This window comes from Lipophrys pholis, assembly GCF_963383615.2.
Source record: "Lipophrys pholis genome assembly, chromosome: 10".
Lineage (NCBI taxonomy): Eukaryota > Metazoa > Chordata > Actinopteri > Blenniiformes > Blenniidae > Lipophrys > Lipophrys pholis.
The window spans coordinates 10,934,819-10,954,584 of NC_137640.1; the positions used below are offsets into that span (position 1 = coordinate 10,934,819).

General features: G+C 40.8%; 1 protein-coding gene across 1 annotated transcript; it reads left to right on the forward strand.

The window, feature by feature from the left end:
- The first annotated feature begins 444 nt into the window (after nt 1-444).
- hsd11b1la (hydroxysteroid (11-beta) dehydrogenase 1-like a) lies at nt 445-4,338 on the forward strand. Its single transcript, XM_080474184.1, has 6 exons — nt 445-599; nt 2,337-2,467; nt 2,750-2,953; nt 3,242-3,335; nt 3,542-3,707; nt 3,804-4,338. The coding sequence occupies exons 1-6, from the start codon at nt 515-517 to the stop codon at nt 3,985-3,987; spliced, it is 864 nt and encodes a 287-aa protein (XP_080330310.1). The 5' UTR covers nt 445-514; the 3' UTR covers nt 3,988-4,338.
- Nucleotides 4,339-19,766: the final 15,428 nt, after the last annotated feature.

Consider the following 19,766-nt stretch of genomic DNA (forward strand, 5'->3'; position numbering starts at 1 on the left):
GCAGATTCGTTTTGTTTTATTAAAAACAAAATAACGATCATTTTCACCCAAATCATTCAATTAAATAAACAAAAAAACTTTGATATTTTAAAGATGATTTATGTTCTACAAAGTTGCTATCCAAGCATAAATAGAATAGAATAGAATAGAATAGAATAGAATAGAATAGAATAGAATAGATCAACTTTATTAATCCCAGGGGCAAATTCTTTTCATATTAATATTTGTTTTTTCCCCGATTAGATTAGAAATTCCATGTGTGTTTATGTATGTGAAAAGTATGCACACGTCAAAAGGCTGGATTTGACTTATGTAAATGCAGAAGGAGCTGCTTCAGGTCTGAGTCCAATAAACCTTCTGTCAGAGCAACACACACCCCCTGCATGACAGAACGAGAAAGGGGAGGAGATCATTGCATAAATGGCACTTGTTCCCTCAGCATGTTGAATTATAGCAGTCAAAGCACACTTGGTATAATCTGACGCTTCTGAGCGACTGGAAACACGTTTCTAAAATGAGAGCTTTAACAAAAATTGTATTGCTGAGTATATGTTTTGCTGTCCTCGCTTTCTTATGGAGTGGGCCCAGGTTTGAAGCAGGTAAGTAAGGGTTAATTTCATTGTGGCTTTTAGTGCTTATTGAGTCTTAATTGTTATTTTATGTTTCATGATGTCTTTTAGTAAAAGATGCAATGGCAGGTGATGGAAGGCCTGCAGGTCTTATACGTTTGTGTATAAATAAGATAACATTCTAAACATAAAATATAGTGGACAAAACTGTAAGTTTTTACTAAATGCATTTTAGAATGATCGTACAAATAGTGTACAATAGTTTTGTTCATAGACAGTGTACTTATTACAGTCAGGAAAAAAGAATATTCTTATTCTTCTTCTTGTTCTTGTTCTTGTTCTTCTTCTTGTTCTTAGTAATAACAAGATAAGGTGGAACAAATCATACCAAGATAATTCATTTTTTATTATTGTTTCACATTTCCTCTTGGAATTTTTTCCAGATACACTGATAAGTTAACAATGCCCACAGGATACAGGATAATAATAATAATAATAATAATAATAATAATAATAATAATAATAATAATAATAATAATAATAATAATAATAATAATAATAATGGAAATTCTGATTATTTAAGAATGTGTCAGGGTTTTAAATATCATTCCAGGGTGTGAATATTAAATCTGGGAGAAAGAGAAAAAAAGTATCTGAATATCAAAATGCACATCTGCAAGTTGTGTTTTGTTAAATGAGAATGATGCTAAAGTACAACCTCAAGTTTTGTCTCACAGTCATGTTTCGAACACAAATTCCGAAGCTTCAAGAGTTGAAAATTGAAGTCTGTCTGGTCTGTCAACATAGCTCTGGATGACAGTCATGGAGGTGAAAAAATGTATAATTAGGTCATTGTGTCGTTTACTACTGAGTACTAGTTGATGTAACCCTTTCATTTCTGGACATAAACGTGACCTAAAAAAAACAGTATAAAAAAATGTGTGGTGATTTATTTCAGCATTTTCTCCACCTTTACTCCACTTATTTCATCATAGTTTACGGTCCACTGTGCAAGCATGAACTGTGTAATCATGAATATGAACCTTAAACTGCACGAGGCACATTTGTGTGAAGACTGTGTAAATTCATCCCATGACTGATGGTAAAATGTACATACGTGGTTATGACTCTGAACAAAATAATCTCTGTATAATCACGATTAAAGTTAAACGTATCCCTAGAGAAATTTAGGAGGGTTTATACTTAGCGAGTAATTGGCAATAATCTGCTTTCCGCTTGTGACTGAGATTTAACCAGAGAGTGAAAGAGCCTTTTATACCGTGGACCCACTTTAACAGACAAGTTTCTGCAAGTAATGAAATGATGTGGTTCGAGACTTCCTATTTACTGATTTCAATAAGTGGAAAATTATCCCACATCCCAGAAAGCCACTACCACCTTTTAAGATCTTATATTTTCTATACACTGATATTTATGAGAAGCTCGTCATTGCTGTGGAAAGTCTATTTGCCCTTTGCCCTGATAAAAGTTATAAAACAATTTGAGTTGGTTTCTTATCTTTTTATGGTGTTGGAAGTGGAAGGAAAAAAAAAATAGTAGATTATTGTTCAGCAAGAAAAATCTGTTGTGCGCATGTTTTGTGTGAAATCAGTTAACGAGCAAATCATGTTTTCTCGTGGTTCTGCTCTTCACTTTGATGCCTTCAAGTTCAAGGTTTTGTTTTTTAATCGTCACGCATTTTCTGTACACATCTTCACCGTCAATGTGCTTCAAGTACTGATTCATAATGGTATGATTTTGTTGCAGAAACACTGAGGGGTGCAAGGGTATTGGTGACCGGAGCCAGCACAGGCATTGGTGAACAAATGGCATATCATTATGCCCGCTTTGGAGCCCAGATTGTTGTCACAGCAAGGAGGGAGAAAGTGTTACAGCAGGTCAGCGAACCTCGCAGCTTTTAAATGGCGTCAAAGCTCAGACTGGTGGACACACTGTACAATCAATGCAGCATGCAGACATTTTTCATCTTGTCATTTGGTTATTGACTTTTGTATCCATCATATTCCAAACAATATTTGAATAGAAATCGAGACAGAAGGAAAGTAAGAACAAGTTAATAGGAAACATTCCTTGTTTGATTAAAACAGCACTATGAGGTCAGGGATGTTTTCTGCAGCTGTGTTGGACAGTTATCCATTCATGCTGTTCTTGATTCGAAGGTGGCAGAAGAGTGCCTGAGGTTGGGTGCCCAGAAAGCACTTTATGTAGCAGCAGATATGGCCAGTGAGTCCGACCCTGAGAAAGTGGTAGATTTTGCCGTGGAGAAGCTCGGAGGATTGGATTATTTGGTTCTCAACCACATTGGCCCAAGCCCCTTCAGCATGTGGCAAGGAGACGTGGACCACACCAGGTGGCTGATGAAGGTAATGTAGTAATTTGATAGTCTATCACAGTGGTGTTTAACCATGGTTCTCGAGATCCTTGCTCCTGCATGTTTTTGTTTATGTCTGTCTGCTTCAACACACCTGAATTAATTGACTATGGATTACCAAGAAAGCCCAATAAGAAGCCCACCATTGTAATCAGGTTTGTTGCAGCAGGGAGAGAGTTAAAACCTGTCGGACAGGGACCCTCCATGAACGTTATTGTACCCCACATATAAAATAAAACAATACTCTGATCCCTGTACGTGTTTGTATGCTCTTTTAAAGGTCAATTTCTTCAGCTACGTTCAGATGGCTTGGACGGCTTTGGCATCTCTTGAGGATAGTAAAGGGTCACTGGTGGTGGTGTCATCACTTTTAGGTATGTTTGCCACATTTGTATGGACAAGTTACAATGGCAAACTAATGAATACAAACAGTACATGCAAATAAATTGCACAGCATTTGCTTCTTGTTCATTCCTATTGAGGGTCATCAGAACGATAGCAACTAGCACAAAGGGATACACATTTTATAAAAATTGAAGTTTTACATCTTGTTTGCACTGACAGCAATTATCCTTCGCAGGTAAATTGTCAAGTCCCTTTGTGGCTCCCTATACCTCAACAAAATTTGCCTTGAATGGATTTTTTGGGGCCCTCAACCATGAACTGGCTATGAAGAGGAGCAATGTGTCCATCTCGATATGCACACTGGGTCTCATTGATACTGAAGCGGCAATGGAGAAAGTCAAGTTAGTATATTACACTCACCAAAAAGAGCACAGAAATTACTGGCATGATTCAGACATCCATATTTTTGACATGGGGGCGTTGTTATTTTTTTCCAGGGGAGTTACTAACGTACCAGCTTACCCCGCCTCAGATGCAGCGCTGAACATCATCATGACAGGAGCTACGAGACAACAGGAGCTATTCTACCCTTGGTTCACACAGGTTGTGGCACTTACAAAAGATTGGTTTCCCTCTATCACAAATTATGTCATCCAAAACTCCTACAGCTATGATCAATGAGAGACAGTTGTCTATAACATTGTAATCTACTGTTTGTGCTAAATGTTAAATATTCACATGTTACAGGTTCAGAGTTTTGATGGCTAATTTAAACACAATGATATATTGTGCACACTCTTTGAGCACAATTATCCTGTTGGTGGTCTTGTCTATACTTGGTATTTTGCACTTGTTCTTCCTCTCTGGTATGGCATTCATATTTTCCCCAGTTCAACATATAGCTATATAGTGTGTATAAGGAGAGAAAAGCTCATGGCTTGGGTTTGTTTTACTTAGAATACCTCAAAGAGATTAACTCATGTCTGCAGGAAACGGGCACTGTTGTGTTCTAGGAATTACACAAATGAGACCAAATAAAGAATAAAATGAAAGACAAGTGTGTTATTTATCACATGAAAGACAACACATAAGGCAGCACACTATCCGAGTATGTCTTCTACCTTAGATAACCTTCAGTGGTTTAAAAAAAAACTCTCAAGTGTGGCCCCACTCATATGTTTGTTTAAGCAGATTCTTTACTTTACTTTGTTTCTGTTTGTTTGTTTGTTTGTTAAGAAGATTTGTTTGTCCCCTTTTTTGACCACCTCAATATGGGAATGACAACATTTTCTCACAAATGAAACTGTTTCAGGAATCACCCAAAAAACACAACTCACTAAAACAAAATGGAAAATGTAAAGAAAAATGGTCTTTGAACTATTTTTAAGGAATGAAAAAGTAATTGGCTTACACGGTGTAAATGTGAAAATAATAGCATCCTTGCCTTATGGGAAGAAAGTCCTGGGTTTAAACTGGTGTTGGGCCTTTCTTGTCTAGGGTTTGCATGCTCTCCTTATGGGTTTTCCAAGGTTCTCTATCAACATTTTCCACCCACTGTCTAAAATCGGTGAATAATTGACCCTAGGTGTCCGTAGGTGTGAATGTGAGTATCAGCTGGGATTTTCTCCTATCCCAAGTCATTTATTTTACCCCCTTTAAATTAGCTGATCCTCCACAAAAGCTGCTATTGAAAGGTTTTTCAGTATTTTGCCTCTTCCTACAATAACCAGTGGATTCTGACAAAAGACTCATCCATCCATCCATCCATCCATCCATCCATCCATCCATCCATCCATCCATCCATCCATCCATCCATCCATCCATCCATCCATCCATTTTCTATACAGTTTAATGAAAGATTTTGAGGCGCTGGAGCCAATCCCACCAGTCCATCACACATGGGGAGAACATGCAAACTCCACACAAAGGCTGCAGGCCACTACTTGAACCTGGACCTTCTCACTGTGATGCGAGACCTACGGACTATACCTACTTTACAGTAGGTATTAGTATTTGCCACACAGGAGATAATAAGGGCAGCTGCAGGCTTGGTTTATTTCTTCTCTCAGGTTACACATCAAATGAAATGCACAAATTAGTGTGCGTACACATTTCAACAACTGCTGTGTTGCACACATATTCGTTTTCGCAGGAACAAACCAAATGATTAAAGAAATGAATCATATGTTATTTTAGTTAGTCTGAATGGCGTTATAAAAACAATATCACACTCGATGTTGTGTTGTTCTGATTAGCAGAGCTGACTTTGGGTGTCAGCTGTGGCCTTGTGCCCACGACCAAATCACAGCCATGCTCATATCCAACGCAGCAGCTCCCTCGAGTTTCTTCTTCGTAGTAACATAAACGCACCGTTAAATCGGAGTCATACACACATTAAGAATTCAAAGTCTTCTTTCTGTGCAAGTTTCGTGTCAATGGATTCAAACCGTAAATGCCCACATGAGGGCAGTAGTGCCCAAGTACTGAAGGAGCAATACCCTGTCCCGGCTACAGCAATCACTAAAGCCCACCATGTGCTGTTCAAAAAAAAAAAAAAAAAAAAAAAAAAATAGATGTGACAGATTCATGCAATTATTGAGGAATATTCTAAATGTTTTAACTTTCATGATTTTTTTTTCCCAATCCCCATCAATATGAATTCTCTCCAGCCCACTTCTGTTCTCCACCCCCGGTTTCTCCTCAGTCTCTTTTCTTCTCTTTATCATTGAGCTTCTTCTTCTCAGAGCCGACCAAGAAGAGGCTGCAGACTTCCTACAGAGCAGGAGTTTCTCAGTGGGTTCTTTTGAACCTTTTGTTCATTATCCCCAAAGGCACTGCAGGCTTCCTGTGAAGCTGTTGGCCCAATCCATCTCGGTGGTCTTTCTCTGTTGTAACACACTCCCAGTGACTGTAACCCACTGTTCGCACATTTTTCAGTGAGTAAGCTGTCCTTGTCATCAATATAATCCACAATAGACATGATAGAGAAATAAAAAATTTTGAGACGCAGATTTTGACACAGACGCGGATCTATCCGCAGATCTGCTGTTTCCTGTGGGGTTGCCCTTTGATATGACTCATGATGAGACGCTATTAGAAATACATTTCTGTTGTTGTCATTATGAGGTGTGTGATCAGTAGGTTGTTTCGATGGTACGGTTGCACTGCGTGTCTCATGGAAAGGGACAAAAAAACATCTTTCCGTTGCTCTCCTTTTTTCTGTCTCTTCTTTTGTCACACATGTTCACACAATGGTGGGGCCTCCTAGAGAGGAGAGTGGGCATGGCCTGGGAGAACAGGCAGAAACACCTGCAACAGATTAGTGCTCATAATGCTGGGTAATAAATCCTCTCACCCTTCTCCAGCATCTTCAGCTTCACTATGCATTGAGAAGCATCCACACACTCCACATAAAAATTAACGCAGAATATTTTGGTATAGATCTTGGTTCATGTGAGGGTGTGTTTCACGTACTTGCTACAAATTGAACCTCATTCCTCTTATACAAATTTATCATATTTCTTCTGGACCATGGAGGTTTTCTCCAGGGTTTAGCCTGGACTCTATATCAAGATCAACCTTTTTCAAAGTGATTACAAATAGCCATGGCCAAGACCAAGGCTGGGGCGGACCTCTTTAATAACTACATATAAAACTTGAAAAGTGTCAGGCTGATGAGCCAATCAGACATCTACTTGCTGGAAATCTGAATGAAGATTGTTTTTTCCTTTTCCTTCCATGATACAATATATGATTTTTTTTTATCTCTATGTCCACAGATAAAAACAAAAGACCCCATGTGTGCGGCAGTACTAAAATCAATGAAATGTAAAATAAGTCCATGATCTTTTTCCACACAGCATATAGTACGCACTCAGTTTTACATCTGCACACAAAGTCTGCTGATGCAGCAGACATATCATGTCTCAGACCATAAACACTCACCTATCCATGGAAATAGTCTGGTGCGCCTCAACCATCAACCACCAGCTCCGGTTTATGATTCTTTCTGTTCCTTTGAGCACAGAGGACACTGCTTCACAAATCTCTGTTCAACTTCATCCATCATTTACCTTGAGCTCGGCAGAAAGGACGGCCTTGGTGCACACACATAGAATGGGCTTTTAGCTGTTCACAGGGTTTCTCAGTATATGTGCTATTAATCAAGGCCTGTCTCTGTTCGTCGAGAATGGGTGACCACATCGTCAAAAAAATAAAAATGTGATCAGGAGCTTTGTGTGATAAGCTAGATTAGACAAGATGCAAACCATTTGGTAACACAGTGATGTGTCTGTTTTGCTTACATTGCGAAACAGGGATATTGTATTCTGTGGCCAAAATGATGATGGTAATTGTTAAAAAGCAAAGTCAAACAAACAAACAAACAAAAACAGAAAAGAACAAGCACATGCACAAACACACAAATAAACAATTTTATGGAGTTTTAAACATAATCTAACTCTTTTCATTAAATGTATCTAAGATATTTTTCTGAACATATTGATCGCCTATTGGTTTAGATATTGAAGATTTTTTTTAAATATATATCTTTATTGGCGGCGATACAATCTTGAATAAGTAAAATGGCATACACAACAGAAGATAGATCAAAGTTTCTGGGGCAATATTCTTTCTATGTCTATTTACCCATATGAAAGAATTAACCTTTTCTTACTCTTTTGTACATGCTGCTTTATTATCCACAGTTGTTGGTTCTGCCTCTCCCTTGTGAAGCCAAAGAGAAGTATGCATTGTAAACATGGATGGTATATTGGCCAAAGGGCAGAGCACTCAGTGACCTTGTTACTGGGGGACAGAGAACAGTCTGGTTTCAGGCCAAATATTTTCATGAAACTCAGAAAATTCCCAGAGTCACAGGTTTTAGTTGTTAGATTTCAAACATGTTAAGCAAAAAAAGACCGTACAAAGCCAGCTGTAGGATTAGTTCAAGGTGCATTTGCATTGTTTGGTCAATCTTTTCAGCCACAATACACAGCCAGTTCCAGCCTTTTGACATTTTGAATAATCAATTAATTAAATGATCTCAAAGTTGAAAATGTAATACATTCGACAGTGCTGCAACAGGTGCATGCTCATGTAAAATAATTCTGGTGGAAAAAATCCAAAAGCATACAAGGTTTCAGCTACACTACATTAATGGCAACTGCAATACTATTCTTTAAGAAAAGCACTCCTTCCTTCAAACTCTAATCAAGAAAGTAACTAAAGTATTTTCCAAAAGTCTTTGTTTTTCCCTGGCAAATGATCTCATGCAAATCCAGTTGATTAAATTTGTATTTTTCAGCTGTATTATTGTTGTAGTAATACAATATAGTTTTGGTGAATAAAACAATTATACTGTATGACTCAAGTGATATGACAAAAAAAAAACATGAATATTCAATATTATGTGATGGAAGTGTCAGTTTTCACCTAATTATTGTCTATTGAAATAGAAAGCCGCATTGATCTGTGCAGTAGACTGAGCCGATTAATTTGGAAAAGAATGTTAATCTTCCTGAATACCAAGCTTGTGCATGACCTCTGAAAAGTTTTCACAAAACATTGAGCTATGATAACAAAAGAAGAGAGTGAGCGAGAGAGACAGAGGAAGAGGGGGGGTCGAGATGAAAACCTATGAAAGGGAGCGTCAGTGTGAATAAAAACTGTGGGTGTGAGAGGTGGTTGAGGTTGCCCTGTGACCCCTGACCTCCTTTCCCCAGGTCCATTCAGAGCAGGACAATGGTTGACACCTGTGTCCTTTCAGTACTGCTCCTATTATTATTTACACCAGTCAGTGGGAGAGTGAGGAAAAGACAGAAAGAGGCCAGAGGTGCTGTGAAGCAGAGTGTACCAGCTTCATGCCAACGACTGCACCCTCCCTCCCTTCCCTCGGCCCCTCATTCTTTTAGACAGGTGCCTTCCTATCTCCTCTTGCATGACTCTGTGTGTGTGTGTGTGTGTGTGTGTGTGTGTGTGTGTGTGTGTGTGTGTGTGTGTGTGTGTGTGTGTGTGTGTGTGTGTGTGTGTGTGTGTGTGTGTGTGTGTGTGTGTGTGTGTGTGTGTGTGTGTGTGTGTGTGTGTGTGTCCGACAATCTGTTCTTCTGTAATTATTTCAGACGGAAGCGGAAGATGAGGATCATCAAACAAAGAGATCAGCCATGGTGTTTTTACATCCTGTACCTAATGGTCTGACATTGTTCCATCATTTCTGCCCTATCTATCTATCTATCTATCTATCTATCTATCTATCTATCTATCTATCTATCTATCTATCTATCTATCTATCTAAGTGTAATGACATTTGTGGGGCAACCCCTCAGTTATTTTCTGGTCATTTATCCCCCTCTTGCTGGTCAGGCCAGTGGGGAGAGTCTCGGGGAGCATGGGTGGCAGGCTGGGGGTTACATGAATTCTTCGTTTTTCATTTGGGGAGAGAATGCCCAATTAACAAAGGATAAGAAGTGAACCGTAAACACCCTCAACAAGGCCCAATAAACCTACAAGAACAAGTGCTCTCTCTCTCTCTCTCTCTCTCTCTCTCTCTCTCTCTCTCTCTCTCTCTCTCTCTCTCTCTCCCCCCTCTGATGACCACTCCCCCCCACATACCTCCTCCCCCCTTGCTCACTCACTCTCTTTTCCACTTCCCTCACAAAAGGAAGGCTCAGAGCTTACAAAGTGCCAATTAACACTGAATGTTTGCCCCTCGCACCTCCCTCTCTGAACTGCTGACAGCTCTGGTGTTTGGGTTAATACCAAAGGCCTGCAAAGAATTATAATTCTCCTCCTTGCCCCATCCCCCCTTCTCTCCCTCTCCTATCCTTTTATTTTGTTTCCAATGGGGTGGTTTTACAGTTCAATGCACAGTCAAAGGATGATATAAAATGACTTTCCAAAGAATTAAATTTTGGGGAGAAGAGGGGCTGTGGTGCATCGGGACAGCCAAGGGCAGGACCAGGAGTATGGGGCACACTTCTCATAGAGGAGGCCAAGGGAGAAAGCTATAAATCAGTCATGAAAAAGAGATGCATTGGAATTTTTGTATCAAGCCTTTGTTTCACTGATAAACATCAAATTGTCATTCATGGATGTTCCTTCGTAAAAAAAACTAAAAAAAAGGTTTATTATGAGGTCTCCCTCTGAGCTCTGGTTTGCCATCCTCCTGTATCATGAACACATTGTATGCAAAACAATAATAAAAAAATACAGTTTCTCAATACAAAGAGTTGATACTAGTTTCAACACACACTACCTCTCTTTATCAACCGGTAAGGTCCCTGTTGAGATGAAGATAGCAGTGTGGGTCATTTATCACAGGCAAGGCTGATGGCAATGCTGTGCTTGTTTTTCTCCCTTGTGAACTCCAATAAATCAGCCTACTGAATAAAGGAGCGGCCAGTGTGGAGAGGTGAGAGGGTTAAACTCTGGGAGAAACAGAGACCACTGCACTCTTTAAGGGAGCTTCTGCTTGCACTCGATTCCCTGACTAAACTGGGCCTGCCTCACAATTTATGACCTCCTGGGACCAAGTCTATATGCTCCTCTTTCTTTACTTTGGGATGAGGTCCCCCACTTGAAATGAGTTATTCTTAGGAAAAGAACAAAGCTCGAATTGGATTCTGCTTTGGTCAAAAAAAACTCAAAGAAAAACAACAAAACAGGCCTCTTGGGCTTTCCTCTGGTTGTAACATTGAACAAAACAAATGTATTGTCTGCATTTTAAGGGACAGTTGAACATTTCGATATGTTTTCTTGATTACTGTCTAGTTGTGAATGAGATGAGAAGTTGAATGCTAATCTACAAGGCCATTAGCTAAGCTTAAACAAACACTGCAGGCATCTCCATTGTTTGTTATCAAACTTCAAAGGCACTAAGAGGCATTCTCAATGGGCTTAGAAGTCATTTTGCAAAGCCAATTGACAGACCTAATTCTGCACAGTATAGACATGAGCGTGGTGCCCATTTGCTTGCCTGCTTCCCTCTAAAAGAAAACTTATTATATTTCTCAAAAGGTACATTACCCTAAACCATCTAAAGTGAATGTACTTATGTATCAAGAGTGGTATTATAGTATCAACATCAATTGCTTTTTTAGGAAGAGGAAGAAAAAGTTCAAATCAAAGATCTTCCTGTTACAATGCTGTCTGTTAGCCCAGACAAAAAGGGTGAGTAGTACTACTGATGTGGAACCAAGCCAGACTGGCTTTATTTACATTCAAGTAAGGGGAGCTGAGCACAAAACTGACATGACCTGACACGGTCCATGGTTCCACCACTGAGGGCTTCGGTGGGCCTCCACCTCAACCCTGGGACCCAGGGGTCAAAATGCTTTGCAGCCTCGGGATGAAGGCAGCTGGAGAAACATGTGACTCCAGTCACTGATTTCATTCCAGCATTCTAGGATTTACTTTAGATAAAACGAGTGCAAAACAGGAACATATAACTTGAGGCGATAGACAAAGAATTCATGTGGGAGTGAAAATACAGTATTCATGCACAAGGAATCAGATTTCCCAATTTCCAGACTTATGATCGAGCTGCAGTATATCATTTTTATCTGAAGATTTATTTCGAAACAGGTGCGCGTCCTCTGGCTGAGCTGCTAGACAACAAAGGAGCACTCAGCCTTTTCGATGTAACATCTGATTCACATGAACTAGCATTTCTGCTTGCCAACTGACAGACACAAAGGTCAGTGATGTGGCTGTGTCAAATAAGGGTCGTGAGAGAGCACAAAGGAACATGTTCCTAGAAATAGATGGATGTTTGCACCCATTACAGAAACAGATACACATGAGCGCTATGCCTGAACAAAGCGGAACTTCTTCATGTTAACATTCTTCTTCATTGATAAGCTGCCCTCCATACTCACTTGCTATCTTCCTCCTAAACTCAGACAAATTTCCTTCTGCTGGCAATGCACAGTGCTGTGTGCATGTGTAACGACTGTGTGACTCCCATCGGAACTAAGCAGACCAGTGTAGACTACTCAAAAAGTCCTGTGGGACCCAAATCCTTGGCCAGGATACACAACTGTTCTGCACCACACTGGATCCCCGGGGTTATAACTCAACCCCTCTGTCTGTGGGTTGGGATGGTGCAGAGGTAGGGGTGAATTGCAGGTCAGCCATGGAAAAGCTTGCTTTATTGTCTGTCACACAGAGTGAGGGATAGAGAGAAGAGTGAGAGAGATGGTAGGAGCCAAGGGTAGATGGGAAATGAGAGAAGCTGGCAGTTGGGCAAGAGTGAAAGAAGAGATGGGAGATTAAGAGAAACAAATTAGAGATCGGGATAGAGATTGGGGTTTTAGAAACAGGGGGACAGAAGGAAAAAGATTTTTTTTAAGTTTTCAGGTAGAGAGGTAGACGTCTCTAACGCCACACGTCACTCTCCCTCATCTGTGGCTTTCATCTTTTCCATATGTTAGCGTGAAAGACAACTTCTCGGCAGCAGAATAACTGTAAGGCACATGGCTATCTTTAAAGCTAAGCCAATACCCTTGACACTGTATTTGTATTGAACAGCAGATCAAAAGCAATCTTTTTTCCAGCATATATATATATATATATATATATATATATATATATATATATATATATATATATATATATATATGCTCCTCACTGTGAGGAAAGGGCTTAGGGAATTTATATTGAGTGCACTTGGCACTTTTGAAATGCCGCACAGAGCAGCACTGATAGAGCTTCTCGCACACAATTGGGGGTGCATGAGCCCATCATTTGTATGTAGGAGCGATTTCTCCAGGTTATCAAATGAGATGATTTCTCCCAGATTTGGGGTGTCGAAGTTCTTTGCTGAAAGTGATTGATGAGTGCTCAGTAATTGTCCATTGTGAGGCGATGTCAGAGGGAGACAGCGCGTCACCTCGCAGTGAGAGTAAAAGAGCCAGCAAATGGAAGTGATTACATCTAATATTCTCCATCTGGGAGTGATTGCCTCAGAGGACGAGTTTCAAAGAGGAGTACGGCGTGGAGAAAAGAAAGAGCCAACAGTAATTTGCACAGGATTTACAAATCTCCTGAATCAAATTTGGGAATCTTTGCGCACATCTTGTTCTGTTCATTCACTCACAAAATTCACATACACGTGTGTATACAACTCCGCAGTCCTCTTTTGTATGTGTTGTCGCGAAGTTAGCTTGTTGCCCAAACTTCAACAATCCCAAAAAATGAAGCCGTAATATCCACTGAAGCGAGAACGTCAATACTTTGAATGCCTGGCTGTTTGTCTGTCCACAATCACAAACCACCCAAGAAATGGCTGCCAGTGTGTCACAGTTGAGCTGGAGCCAGGTCAGAAGTGATCAAAGACCACTGTGGAGAGAGTGGGAATGGGGGTGAGGGGTGGGTGGAGGGGAGTGGAGGTGGAGGAGGGTATCTGGTCCCAATTACATTCAATCATGGGAAATTGGCAAAGTGCAAAGCGAGAGAAATCCTCATGATGAGAGCAGGAGGCCAGATGAGCCAAGGTGGTCTGCAGACCGCTTGACTTGCCACAGTCAACAAACAAAATCTACATTGGGACCTCATTTATTTTGTTTGAATGTTTATTCTTTAGTTTTAAGAAGAAGTGTTTGGGGGTCAATGAGACACTGCCTGTTACTTTCATCCAGAAAGACTCAGGGTATGAAAGTAGGACATGTTGCTAAACGGTGGTTTAGTGGTGGGCTCTAAGTGTGTGGGTTCAAACCTGGGCCAGGCCTTACTGTGCCCAAGTGACACGCTCTCTTGGCACTACAGCTTCCTTCCATAGTCCAAAAGCCTGCCCATGACAATAGTTGCTGAATCTGTCAATATACAGTAAGTATGTGTGACTGCCTCTCTGTCTTTGGCCTGTGATGGACTGGCTCTATGTCTACGGTGTACCATGTCTTCAGCCACATTTAGCTGGGATTGACTTGGATACTGTGCGACTCTGAACATGATAACGTGGTATAGAAGATAGATTGAAGTAGGAGAATGAGGATGGTTAAAATGAGATGCTCTTGTGAAAAAGACTAAAATAGGTAACCACAAAGGTAAATACAAGTGACACAAAAAGTACATGCACTGAAAAAAATGTAACATAATCACATTTTGATGTTTTCTGTCATCAATCTGATTTTGGCTAGTTACATCACTTCGCCCAATTGTACTTCCGTAATGCGACACTGTTTCCTGCTCTGTGCAAGTCTCCCCAGCTGTTTTTGTTTTTTTTGGGACCAGTTGGTAGATGCATGTGCCACCTACTTTTCTGGACATCTTATGTTACTTTTCTGTGACACTCCAAGTAAAGACCCATCTGGTGATTTTCAAAATTAGACCATTTTAAAGTGACAATAGATACCCCAATAAAAACATTATGATTAAAAGCAATCTTCTGAACCAGTGTGAGAAAATTACATGTTCGAACTTACATTGCAGATTATGAACATGAGGCCGATTAGACTTGATGTTTTCTGTTTTTTTCTCTCTCTTTTTTCTATTTCTTTCATTTTCTTCTCTTCTCTTCTCTTCTCTTCTCTTCTCTTCTCTTCTCTTCTCTTCTCTTCTCTTCTCTTCTCTTCTCTTCTCCTCTCTCTTTTAAAACATGATGTTTTCTACATTAACAGTCTGCTTGATTAGTGGCAACTACAAAGGTCAAATCATTTATTTATGTGGTAGTTTGATTCGGCACTATCTGACTTTTTATACATTGATTGTATGTGAAAATCACACCAGCATGTCCTCCCTTACTAAGTCCACGAACCTCCCCTTCTCTCTCTTTGCCTGGCAGCTCTAATCTCAGCATCCATGTCCCTACTTAGCCAACATCTCTCCTACAGACACGACCAAACTTGGTTTGTCCCATTTTCTCACTAAATGCTTCATTGGGGCACCGAAGATAATTCCAATTTACTCTGGGTGAGGGCAGGATGCACCCTGGACAGGTTGCCAGGCCATAACGGGGCAAACACAGAGACAGGAAACCACACACTGGTTTTCACACCGAGGGTTAATTTAGGGTTGCCAATTAACCTAATATGCATGTTTTTAGACTATGGGAAGAAACCGGGGTACCTGGACGACACCCACATGCACACGAGGAGAACATACAAACTCCATATCAAAAGGCCCCGGCCAATTTTTGAACCTAGACATTTTCCCTGGGAGGCAGAAGCACTAACCACTGCGCCACAACGTAATAAATTACGACTAAATGATCAAATTCTCCATGTAGATTTATTTTTCCTCCAACAGTTTGAATGTACTGTAAACAATTAGAGGATGTTATTCTTTGTTGAGTAGACTCTTTAGCAAGATTTGGGCTTTAAATATATTAAGACACTGTCATTTAAATAATTAACTGCTGATGGAGGGTCACAATCTTGTGATACGTTAGTAAAGCATTTATTTGATGATCGAGCTCAAACAAAGGCTTTTCTTTGTATACAAATGAGATGAATAGACTTCATTTCCCCCACCTAATGACAGCTGATAAAGAGAGAGAAGATAACCAAACAGGCATAACAAAAGGGATTTTCCTTACTGCAGGTTTCACTCTGATTTGTCAAGTGGCTCCTTCTCCTCTGCGATTGGTCAGAGGCTCTCTCCAAAGAATGCCAACAAAAACTGACCCTCCACTGAGCACCTCAAATCCCTCCATCCCCCCACCTTACTACCCTGCTCTGTGTCCCTCGCTCACTCCCCCCCTAACCCTCATCCACCTCTCTGCCTCCCTCTCTTATTCTCTCCCAGTTGCCTCACGGCTTGCTGTGACCCATCTTGCACCTCCCGAGGCCCACAACAGACGCTTGGTGTGTGAAGAAGGTCAGGAGTTCAGGCTTGGCTGAGGCTCCATTCCTCCCTCTGCACAGAGGAGGCCTGCCCTGCGGGTTTATAATTATCTGCCGTTGGCATTCAGCACAGGTTCAAGCACAGTGCAAGCGCTGGCACCAGCGTGGGGGGATGCGCTTGGCTACACACTTGGTGATTAGTTGTCCCTAATTGTCAGTTCCTTGTTCCTCTTCACCTTCCTCTCCCCCCTCTGCCTGTCTCTCTCCCTCTTACCAGTTAAAATATCTTTATATAAAACTTGGCACTTGGTTGTGTTGTTCCAAAATTGCACTCTGCTGCGCTTCTTTCTACATCAGTATTATTCGGATTAGTCTCATAACGTTATATTAATCATCTCCCAGAGAAATAAAAAAAAAAGAAATATTCTCTCTTGTGTGAGGACTTAAATTTACCACTTGAAGACTCATATGTACATTAACTCTGATCCCAGTCTTCTGCTATGGAGAGTGAAGGACATGCAGCACCGTTCTGCCAAGTCATGGTCACATTTGTCAACTCACTGACAGAACACAGGAAACAAAAACACACAGGTGAAACCCTCTTTGTTTTCCTTTATTCTGTGTGGCTGAATAACAGATGATGTGTGCTGGCACATTATTTGTGTGACAATCTAAACAGTGCCAGTAACTGCTTTGGGGCTATCTTCGGTGGAGAGTGGTGATTTCCAAACCACACTGAGGCCAGGTGCAAAAAGCCTATACATGGAGCTACGCGGCCTCCACAGAAGGCCGGAGCCACTGACATGAGAAAACCAGGTGGCTCTCAAACTGTGTTTCCATATTTGTTGACACTGTTTCTCCAAAATACACACTCGACATACTCATCTTGAACTTTGTATTTTTCCCCAAAACTTCATCAGTAACCTACATTTAGTCTGCTGGTCCCAGAATGTTCCAACATAAGAAAATAATGGTAATCTTTGATTGTTTAGTGTACACACTTTATCTCGTAATTCGGCATGAATTTGCCCGCAAGTTCTTGTGGAGCAAGTGAGTCGATTCCACGCAAAGGTGAATGTGTGCTTTCTATCAGGCATTTATATTGGCACTGACAGGCAGTGTGATAAACGACACTGGATAAAACCATTCTTCAATGCCTTCAGAAATGTCTCCGCGCCATTAGTCACTCACACTAGAGATCTCTGCAAGAGTCCATCATTGCTGCTCTGAGAAACACATCTGCAGACCTTGAGACAGACCCTGAAATGGGCTGACAACTGAACCAATACTGTGGGGGGCTGTTGGGAGAGAGAGAGAGAAAGAGGAACAGCAGTCAGGCAGATGTGTGGCCTGGATCGCTGCCAAGCAGCACCCGTCATCCTACAGCAGACCCTTCATCTCAATATGAGTGAGGGAGAACCAGAGAGGGAAAGAAGGAGTGATGTGGAAAACAGCGGGGAGTAGGAGGAGTAGAAGGGAGACATGGATGGATTTTATACAAAGGCAATTTCACCATCGGAGAACATCCGACAAAGTTCCCGGCATCATTACACAATGACTGCACACCCACAGTTCAATCAACAGGCCAAGTTGATGTTTAGGAGAAAAAAAAACAAATTGAATTTGAAATAATTTATTGGGCAAACACCTCCCTGAATGCAGCACCTTGAATGGCTTATTATTCTTTGACATTTTGGTGGAAAGTAGAACTGGCCCTTTGAGCCCTTCATAAAAATCTATATTTAACTCCTGCACAGATGGTTGGAATAAAAACCCATATTTGCCCCTCTTCCCCCCTCTTTTTGGTGCGAGGAAGATGTTGAGCCTTTTGCCAATTTCCAAGAGCTGTGTGAGATGAGACATGGACTTTTGACAGGTGTTTGTTTGAATATCAAACAGAGCCACGGAGGCCTGCAGATGGTGGGCAGATTGCATTCCAGACAGGGCCTTCAGTCTTGGCCCAGAGCGGCGAGGTAGAGCCCATCTCTGCTCTTCGGTGGTTCTCCAAGGGAATGAATTTACAAACCTCTCGTCTGCATGACTATCATTATCATCGTCTTCATCATGACCTTTCCCGCTGGAGCCGAGCAAACTTAGATAGTTTGTTCAATGGGATCAGTGTTTGGCCAAAGTCAAATACTTTCTATTAAGATTAGAGGTTGGAGCTTATTTATATGACTACAAGTTTGAAATTCAGTTGTTCTTTTTAAAGAGGAGAAATGAAGAGGTTTTAAATTTTGTGTGTTTTTAAAGGGTCGCCAAATCAAGCCATCACCTTGTACTTCAAACCTGTCTGGCTTTTCACACTGGATTCTAACCCGGGTCCCCCACATCAAAGGTCAAGAGTTAACCGATGCACTATTAGGTGGACTTTAAGAGGGAGCAGCAATGGCCTAAAGGTTGGCAAAGTCAGCCCGTTGCTGCAAATTTGCCGATTTGCATCCCACTACTGACAGGTCACCACAGTACGCCCTTGAGCAAGGCCCCTTAACCTTTAACAGCTCAGGTTGCGTCAGCAAGGGCAACTGACGTAAAACCTGTGCCGAATCAAACATGTCAATCACATGATCCGCTTTGGTGGAAGTGAGAGTTGGAAGCTGGAATACATGCAATGGTGCAGAAAGAGATGATGCACTTTAATGTGGAGAGTCGGGCAAAGTCCTCACATATTGGATCCAACAATGTTTCCTGCTATTCCACATATAATTTTCACCTTACGATGCAAACATTAAACCAATAATTACAGAATGGCTGCAATTAATATCTACTTCCATCCGTCTCCAATATAGCTTAAGTCACTCTGGGGTGTCAAGATCCTGATCCCAGCTGACTATTGACAAAGGCAGGACATATTCCACACAGATAGGGAGCTTCCTGCTGTGAGGCAAGTGTACAAACTACTGACGCCCCAGTATCAAGCCGAAATATGATTTAATTGACCACTGAATCAAATAGTGATCTTTAGAAATAAGCCATGGAGGCCACATGGGTAAATAACCTGCCTGTGACCCAAAGACCACTATTTTACCCATTTATTATATAGGTTTGTGTTGCGTATATATGCTAAATTAGTAATATGCCTTCTATTACTGATTTACAGAGTAAGCCCCTGATTTAGCTACCACTTAATTATCTTGTGCTAATTAATGCTGCCATCAGATATTTCAAATTCTAGTTCTGATCAAATTCAGTCAACACGTTTTCCAAAAGTTCTTGTGTGTTGATTTGTTAGGGGTGACCTTACTGGTTACTGGTAAATAGGGCCTAAACCAGCATAAGCACGTCTGTCCCAAGTGTGTCTCAAGTTAACATGTATAAACTTCTAAGCATCTTCCCATACTGTAGCATCTTTAAGGTTTGTGCATGCTTTGTAGCATTATAACCACGTAATCATGAAACCACACAGCATCAAACACATTGTAAATAACCTTTATAAATGATGCTACTGTCCTCGTGTTACTATTTTATCTGTTGTTTGGTTGAGTCTCATTTCACTGAAACCCCTTCACAAATATATACGTCTCAAGAAGTGTTAATCTACATTGGAGGACATCTCGTCCCCAATAAGTTATCAACTCATCCTAATGAGTCATAATACTGGATTTGCTCTGTGGCTTTAATATAGAAAGCTTTTCTAACTACAGGTACTTCTTGAACTGATCTGAATAGCCTCAGTCAATATCA